The sequence below is a fragment of the Cyprinus carpio genome, chromosome B7 (assembly GCF_018340385.1).
Source record: "Cyprinus carpio isolate SPL01 chromosome B7, ASM1834038v1, whole genome shotgun sequence".
Taxonomy (NCBI): domain Eukaryota; kingdom Metazoa; phylum Chordata; class Actinopteri; order Cypriniformes; family Cyprinidae; genus Cyprinus; species Cyprinus carpio.
Window position 1 is genome coordinate 33388115 of NC_056603.1, and position 8657 is coordinate 33396771.

The following is an 8657-nucleotide window of genomic DNA, read 5'->3' on the forward strand; positions in this document are numbered from 1 at the left end:
ACAAAGGGCATGGAGAAATCAAGAGGTTGGAAACTACCAGCGACATCAGCAATCAACTACGAATTGATCGGCTGAGAAAAACAACTGTTGTGGCAAAAATTAAATCAATTCTCATTAGCATAAGAGACAGGCTCACTCTCAAACTTATAATTAAAAAAAATAAGCTTTTATTCTTTGCAAAGAAGGTCAGACAGTCATACAGAAACACAAGTCGCTGCAGAGTGTGACAAAGGAAGGGAGGGCAGTCCTCCGCTTTATATCTCTTTTCCCAGTCAAGGTTACAAACTCTTAGCAGCTGTACTTTTCCATAGAAAACAAAGAAGTCATAAACGCACTCTTCTAAAGGTTGGTTCCCCCCATTTAGGGCTTGTATGACCCCCCCAGGTCATCCTCAGGCATATGTTTCCCCCATTTCTATGGCCCAAATGGCCTCTCAGGCCATTCTGACATCTGTTCTACCCCCAGGTGTCTCCCTTTTGCACCCACACGGCTCCGTGAATCACCTGTTGCCCATTACTCTTAGGCCCTAAACCCATCTCACGGTCTCCACGCAGCAATTCTAACAAAACATATGCATATATGGTTATACAGAAGTCATACAGATGAATTTTTCCACCACAATTTCCCCCTTTTTATCATTCATTGATCAATAAAACATAAAAAGAAAAATTCATTACTACTGATTATATTTTCACTACACTCTTAACATTATATGTGCTCTGGAAGCCGGGCTAAACGAATAAACACTGTTATTGCATTCCTGACATGAGTCAGACCCTCAGTCACCTCACAGATTCAAGACACAATTCAAAATCAAAAATTCACACTCAAGAAAACAAACATAATTACAAGTAATTACATCACATTTATACTCTTCATCTCTGATTTTCGCATAAATGATCACTCTCTTAAGTTTGTTAAAGAAGTTAGAAAATATGCTAAGGCTTTTTGTTTGGGGATAGCCCCTATTTTAAGCAAGCAAACAGTATATACTTAGATGGGCCTAACCCTTACTTGTCATTTTTCAGAGATTCTCATCATTTTTTATGCATTTAAGACATTTCACTGTAGCTTCCGCTACTGGTTGTCTCTTCATCAACAGTTTTCTCCCTACTCAAATCCATGATAATGTCTTCGTTGTACACATTTAGTTTAACCATTTGATGTGAAACGGTGGACTTCACCAGTCTCTGTACTGAGCTGGATATGAACTGGAAAATACATGGTAAGCATAATAGCAGCAAAAATCCTACCGCTACAATTGGTAACACAGTGTTGCACAGCCAATATCCCCATCCTCCCCACAAGCCTGTCAGCCATTCTGCCCATACATTGTGTGTGCACTCAGGCTCTTTTACGGCCATTCTCATGTGGGCAATGATATTGGTAACTGGTATATGAAAACAACATGATGTACCCAACTATGATACTTATAATTGTTATCTTTTCACTTGTGCTCAGGCTGCTTTGATGCTGTTTTTCAGTCTTGACCTTGCTCTTCCGCTGATAAGGGTGCTTGATGTTTATGCTGGATGCTGGCCTTTGTTGACGTGTGTCTTCAAATTTTACTCCCTCCGCTCCTCTTCCTGAGATGCAGGTGGAACTTTTCTGCAGTGACTGGCGTGGATCTACGTTGCTCTCTCCGCTACCTTCACAGCCGTGTGAGTGGTCAGAAGCACCTGGAACGGTCCCAGCCACCTTTTCGCCTTCCAGCTCTTTCTCCTCAGGTCTCGTACCACCACGAAATCTCCTGGTTTTAGGTCATGTAACGGAGTCTCAGCAACTTTCCCCTGAGCAGCTTTTACCTGCACACAGACATTAGACAACAGAAGACATTTCTTTGCAGTAACTCAACATGTCATGCTCACACACCTCCGTAGATGGCAACTGTTGTTTACCCCCTTCCATTCCTATGAATGGTGGTTTACCAAAGAGAATTTCAAAAGGGCTCAGGTTCACTCTTGACCGCTTTCTCATTCTCATGTACATGAGAATGATCGGGAGCGCCTTAACCCATGTGAGTCCAGTTTCCTCACAACACTTAGCCGATTTGTTTTTTATTGTACCATTCTCCCGTTCGGCACTCCCACCGGAAGCTGCGTGATAGCTACAGTGCGTTCTCATATTGATCCCCAAAAACCTACCCACTTGTTTTATTGCCTCATTGACAAAATGTGTTCCATTGTCTGAACTGATTTTCCGTGGGATTCCCCACCTCAGGACTATTTCAGTCAGCAGAGCCTTTGCTACCGCTGCTGCATCTTGTTTGGACGCTGGGAAGACCTCTACCCATTTGGACCACATGTCTACAAATACCAAACAATATTTCTTCCCTTCACATGGGGACAGTTCGATGAAGTCCATTTGCAGATATTCAAGAGGCCCTGCTGGGGCTGGCTGGGATACCTGAGACATTTATATGCCTCTTGCTACATTATGTGTGTTACAAATGACACATCTTTTACAAAAATTTTCTGCAAAAATTGTGAACCCCTTTGTAAACCACAATTCTTTCATTTGCATAATCATTCCCCCTTTCGATGTGTGTTCTTTCCCATGCATCGACTTTGCATAGTGAGGAAAGAAGTGTTTAGGTAAACAAGGCTTGCCATCTTTGCTCACCCATACTCCATTCACCACCTCACAGCCACACCTTCCATTTATCTTTTTCTTGCCCCGAGGCAAATGTCTGCATGTCCTGTAAAGATTAAGAAATGTCAGGGTTATTTTCAGATAACAAAGTACACTCTGGTGCCGTTGTCTGCTGAGATGCCGCGGCCTTCGCTGCTGTGTCTGCTCTGGCGTTTCCTGTAGATACAAAATCTTTGTTATTTGTATGTGCTGCACATTTACAAATGGCTATCTTTCTTGGCAGCAAAATAGCATCCAGCAGATCTGCTACAAGAGGTGCGTTTAATATTGGTCGCCCATCTGACTTCAAAAATTTCCTGTGTTTCCACAGCGCACCAAAATCATGAGTAACCCCAAATGCATAACGCGAGTCTGTGTAAATCGTGACGCATTTGTCTGTCATTAGTTTGCATGCTTCTGTTAATGCCACAAGCTCAGCTGCTTGGGCTGAATAATGTGATGGCAACGAGCCCGAAGTCACAACATCAAATTCAGTCGTTACAGCATAGCCAACCTTATTGAGGCCTGTTTGTGGATCTTTAAACGCCGAACCATCCACAAAGAGGACATTTTCACAGTTTTCAAGTGGCACATCAGAAAGGTCAGGACGTGGTGTACACACTTGTTCGAGTGCTGTTGAACAACAATGATGCTCTTCCCCATCCTCCTCTGTCGGAAGGAGAGTAGCAGCATTCAAGGTTGTGCATTGCTTAACAGTGATATTAGGCATATCAAGCAAGATAGTGTGGTATCGTAACCACCGAGCTGTCGATAAGTGTGATGTTTTTTGTTCTTGCAAAATCATGGACATCGCGTGAGGCACCATCAATGTCAGGTCAGAATAACCCAGAAATTCTCTAGACGCCAAACTCAGACAGTGTGGCAGGCCTGCTGCAACTGGATCTAATTTACTTGAAAAATATGCCACAGGTCTCAGTCTGTCTCCATGATGTTGCAACAGTACAGAAGTCATAAACCCATTTTTCTCATCCACCATCTGAACAAAAGGCTTTGTTGGTACCGGCAATCCCAGAGTTGGCGCAACAGACAGCTGAACTTTCATGTTCAGAAATGCCTCTTCCGCACTCTCTGTCCACTCAATCTTGTCACATGACTTCAACCCCTTCCCTGTTGTTAGGGCTCTCAGAGGCTGCTCAAGAATCGCATAATTTGGAATAAATGTTCGACAGTAGGAACACATTCCCAAAAATTAAAGCATTTGTGTCTTTGTGAGTGGTTTCGGTACATCTTTAATAGCTTTAACCCTTTTTTCAGACAGTGCTTTGTTATTTGGTGTTATTACATGCCCCAGGAAAGTAATCTGCTGTTTCACAAACTGCAGTTTTGTCAGGCTGACTTTATGGCCCTCCTGAGCCAGATGCTTCAGGAGAGTCACAGTGTCAGCAACACATGTAGATTCATCACGAGCACACAAGCAAAGATCATCCACATACTGTAGCAAAGCTGTTCCTGCTGTCAGGGTCAAAGCTTCCAAGCTTCTCCTAAGTGCTTCATTATACAGGGTTGGAGAATTACAAAAGCCTTGACCCATACGGGTAAAAGTGTAACCCTTGCCCTCAAATTCAAATGCGAACCAGAATTGGCTGTCTTTTTCGACTGGCACACTAAAAAATGCATTGGCCAGATCTACCACTGAGAAGAATGTTGCATCTTGTGGTATCTGTGACAAAATTGTATATGGATTTGGCACTGATGGAGCCCTCTGTCTGACAGCAGCATTCACAGCCTGTAAATCTTGTACAAAACGCCACTCTGTGGGTTGACCTTGATCTCTTATCTTTTTCACAGGAAAAATTGGAGTGCGCACAGGGGAATCATTGCATGGCACTATTATTCCTTCTTTTAATAGTGACTCAAATACTGGTTTTATACCAAGAATTGCCTCTGGTTTTAGAGGATATTGATGTTGACACGGTCTGTAATCAGATTTTGGGGTAATCACAACCGGTTCACATTCTTTAATTAAACCCACATCATATTTGTGTTTTGCCCACAATTCTGATGGCACTTCTGCCAAGGCTTGATGTATGTCTGAAGCACAAATATTTGTCATGCAATGATTTTCCCTTTCCTTTTGGTCAATTGGTACCACAATTCTCTCCACTCCAATCTCATGCTTGCACTCTTTCATAAACGCTCTCAGACTCTCACTGTGTTTCACCCCCCCGCCTATCTCCCTCCAGTCAGTAGCACAAACACAGCTCTTCACAAACAGCCCTAATCTACACCATGTCTGTCCTCTGCCCTTGGAGAGCGATAAGTGAGGCACAGAATCTTCTGCCATTAAGTAAAACTGAAGCTGTTTTTCTGTCAGACAAACTGAAACTGCACACATATTTTCTGTCCAAAACATTTTCTCAAAACTCAAAGTTTCTCCTTTTTCTCCCTCAAACCAGTCTTTCTCATACTGGTCATCTCGTTCCACTACGACATGTGACGTGCAATGCAATTTGTCAGGCAACATAATTTCTCTATCAAATGGTCTAGTTCTATTTTTAGTCAGTTCACACATCATTTCAGCCCAATCAGAATTTATGATGTGCCATTCATATGCCCATTTTGGTTCTGCTTGCAGACAACAAACTTGCTCTCTCTCTGTCACATGGACACCCCGAGAGTCTGCAACCAGTGTCAAATTTAGTTTGCACAATAAATCTCTCCCCATTAAGGGCACTGGGCATGCTGGAGTGTAAAGGAAAGCATGTTTCAGCACCTCACCCCCCGTTTCACAATTTAGGGGCACTGTGAATCGTTCACATATTACGTGCCCTGATGCAGAAATTGACTCATTTGTTTCGCCTGTTAATTGTGGTTGGCATGGCAAGTCACATGGTCGTATAGTTGATCTTGAAGCCCCAGAATCAGCTAAAAACTCAATCATTATCCCCTCTACTAGCATAGGATATTTAGGCATTTTCATAAAGGCTTCACTTTTATACATTATCGCACATTTGTCAGGATTTTAATAAACAGAATCAGACGTACACAAAGGAAAGCAAGCTTTTTCTTCATTGCAGAGAGCAGAATGTAGATCAGTGTATGTGTGTGTGTATGTGGTTAGAAAGTTTTCACTTCCCTGACTTGTGGCTGTTGGCTGCTCGCCCTGGACCCCTCCTCTCTGCTCTCCGTCTACCTTGCTTCAGTCTGCTTCTTGATTTTGCCGGTCCTCCGGGCAATTCTTTGCCCAATGACCGTCCTTTTTGCACAGTCTGCATCTTGTACACTTGTAGGTCGCGTGTTCATTAGTCTCACAGATCCAACAACCCCATCTCTCATAATTCCTTTCAGTCTCACTCGGATATCTTCCTCCTGGTCTTTTTCCTCTTCCCCCTTTTGCTTGCTGGTTTCGCTGCGCAGAATAGCCCCCAGGCTTCGACACTGCTTGCACTACCGCCAGCTGCCACTCTCTGTCGGTTTTGGCTTTAGCTCTTTCCTTCTTCGCTGTTTGTATCTCCTCTGCATGCAAAGCGTGTGCTAAAACAGCAGATAGCCGTCCACTTTTCCATTCGATGTAGCTGGTCTTTACCGCTTGCGCGATTTCAGGTCTCAGTCCATTCAAGAACCAGCTCCGCAGATGACACTCCCATGTGTCAGGCTGATTTCCTCGCTCATCTGGTTCCTCTAACCCGCTGTGTTTGTTGAAAATCAGATACAGGCGGTTGTAATAGTCCTGAACAGACTCATCTCTGCTCTGGCAGCAGTTGCCAATCTTCGCTGTGTCCACACGCGCTGGAAATGCTGTTTTTATAGCTTCAGCCAGTTCTTCCACAGCTCTGCGGTAGTCTGCATTATCTCGGTGTCCCCATTCACAGTGTTCTCTCCGACAGTCTTCTTTCTGCAGCTTTCCACTCACTTTATGCCAGCTCGTAGCCCCCAGTTTTACTGCCAGCAGCCTTCTCAGTTCGTGCACGGTTGGGCTGAACTCTTGGCAGAAGGTGACTAATTCCGTAGAAAATTTATCACCTGCTTCGTCAGGGCTTGGCAAGTGAGCCATCGCTTCTCTCATGTCAGTCACAGTCCATGGTCTGAAGACCATAATAGGCCCCTCAGGACCAGATACTTCAAGCATTGGAGCTGTTACACTCACATTTTCTTCTTTCACTGTTTGTCTTGTTTTTCTTTTCTTTGTCGGCGTTGCTCTGCGCACTATTTCCTCTTCAATTTCTTCATTGGGGGTTTCAGGAATAATTTCTGGTTCTTCCTCTGTTTCTCGTCTCCATTCTGGTTCTGCCCACGGCGCTGTTGGTCTTTTTCGGTGGAGAGCAGTCGAGGTCAGGGCCCATTTTCATGGCTTGCAGCTCCGCCACGGTATAGTGAGGATAAGCCGGTGGTGCATGTTTGGAAACAGAAATATCAGAGTTGTTAGTAGATCTGTATGATGCATTTACTTTTTCTTCACATTTTTCAACTTTCTTTTCCTCTCTTCTACCTGCTAATTCTTTCTGCATCGCTCTTCTCTCTCTCCTATCTGCTTCCTCTATCCAACAATTCACCGTTTGCTCACACTTCTCACACATATGTTTCACACAACACCCTTTTTGTCTCTCGCTTCCCTCTTCTACTGATTCCTTCACATCTTTTAATCTCTTAACACTCAACGTTCCCTCTTTTGGAAAACCATGGTATTTAATTAATTTCCCCATATCTTGCATGCATTTCTGGCCATATACCTTTTTTTCATTTGCCAATATACCGGTGTATCATATTCAACAAGCTTGCTCTGAGACTTTCCCATATTTGCTGTTTCCTTCTCTGTGGATACCCTTTGGCGCGCCTATAATCTGTCAGACGTCTCTAACAGATCCGACTTTTCCGCCCAGTCGGAAAGGCAGAGCGCTCCCTGCGCTCGAACTAATACCCGCACAGTCTCAACTCCCCTCTTAGAAATGTGTTAACCGCTTGCCGGTTTGAGGAGTTTTAATTTCCCCCCAGAATTTTTTTGATTTTGCGTTGTTTTTCTCACAATCGCATTCCCCCCAGAAACTTCTTGATCACGGCACTCTGCCACCCACAGTTTCAATTTCTTTCTCAGAAATATTTTAACTGTGCTGCAACCGTCAACGTGATCTCAGTTCTCCTGGAGACTTCTTGATTGTGTTTCCCACAGAGAAGGACCCACCGCTATGGTTCGTCCCTTTCTAATTTAATTCCAATTCTAATTTCTAAAAACCCAATTTTTAGAAGATTATGAACTGTCTCTTAACCGAGAGTCCTGTTGCCACCCAGGTTCTTTTCTGATTCCAGTGGTGTCCCCTCCGGGCCTCGGCGGTCGGCCCCTCTCTCCCTCAAATCTAATCGGGGTTAGGGCTGAACAACTATTGTCCAGGATGATCAGTCACCGTCCGCTCACAGGTCCAGAAGACACATCCAGGGAATCCCACTTCTGACACCAAATTGTTGTGGCAAAAATTAAATCAATTCTCATTAGCATAAGAGACAGGCTCACTCTCAAACTTATAATTAAAAAAAAGAAGCTTTTATTCTTTGCAAAGAAGGTCAGACAGTCATACAGAAACACAAGTCGCTGCAGAGTGTGACAAAGGAAGGGAGGGCAGTCCTCCGCTTTATATCTCTTTTACCCCCGTCAAGGTTACAAACTCTTAGCAGCTGTACTTTTCCATAGAAAACAAAGAAGTAATAAACACACTCTTCTAAAGGTTGGTTCCCCCCATTTAGGGCTTGGATGACCCCCCCAGGTCATCCTCAGGCATATGTTTCCCCCATTTCTATGTCTTCATAAAACTTGAAATCCCTTTTCGCAAGTAAAACAAATTTAAGATGTTAGAAACATATTTCATTGGGCATGTTTTAGTCTAACAGAAGAGAAAAAAGGTTTTTCAGCACTTCGGGGCTTTCTTTCTGTTCAGTTGCTTAGTTGCACTAACAGAGTGTTACTGTTGACAGAAGCGCTTAAACTGAGCGTTTTATGCTTAGAAGCTCAAACATATGTTCATGATCATAAAACTAGTAACTCACTGAAATCTGTTTTCTGCATTGCTAAAAAT

At 43.5% G+C, this 8657-nt stretch overlaps 1 protein-coding gene across 1 annotated transcript; it reads right to left on the reverse strand.

Moving 5' to 3' along the window:
* Positions 1-1538: 1538 nt before the first annotated feature.
* On the reverse strand, positions 1539-7579 carry LOC122138010. The gene is made up of 2 exons (XM_042728373.1): positions 5734-7579; positions 1539-1805 (listed from the first exon to the last, which is right to left on the reverse strand). The coding sequence occupies exon 1, from the start codon at positions 6719-6721 to the stop codon at positions 5792-5794; it is 930 nt and encodes a 309-aa protein (XP_042584307.1). The 5' UTR covers positions 6722-7579; the 3' UTR covers positions 1539-1805; positions 5734-5791.
* Positions 7580-8657: the final 1078 nt, after the last annotated feature.

Bases quoted from the DNA above. Each gene is read 5' to 3' on its own strand.
- LOC122138010 (XM_042728373.1), bottom strand. From the start codon at position 6,721: ATGCTTGAAGTATCTGGTCCTGAGGGGCCTATTATGGTCTTCAGACCA.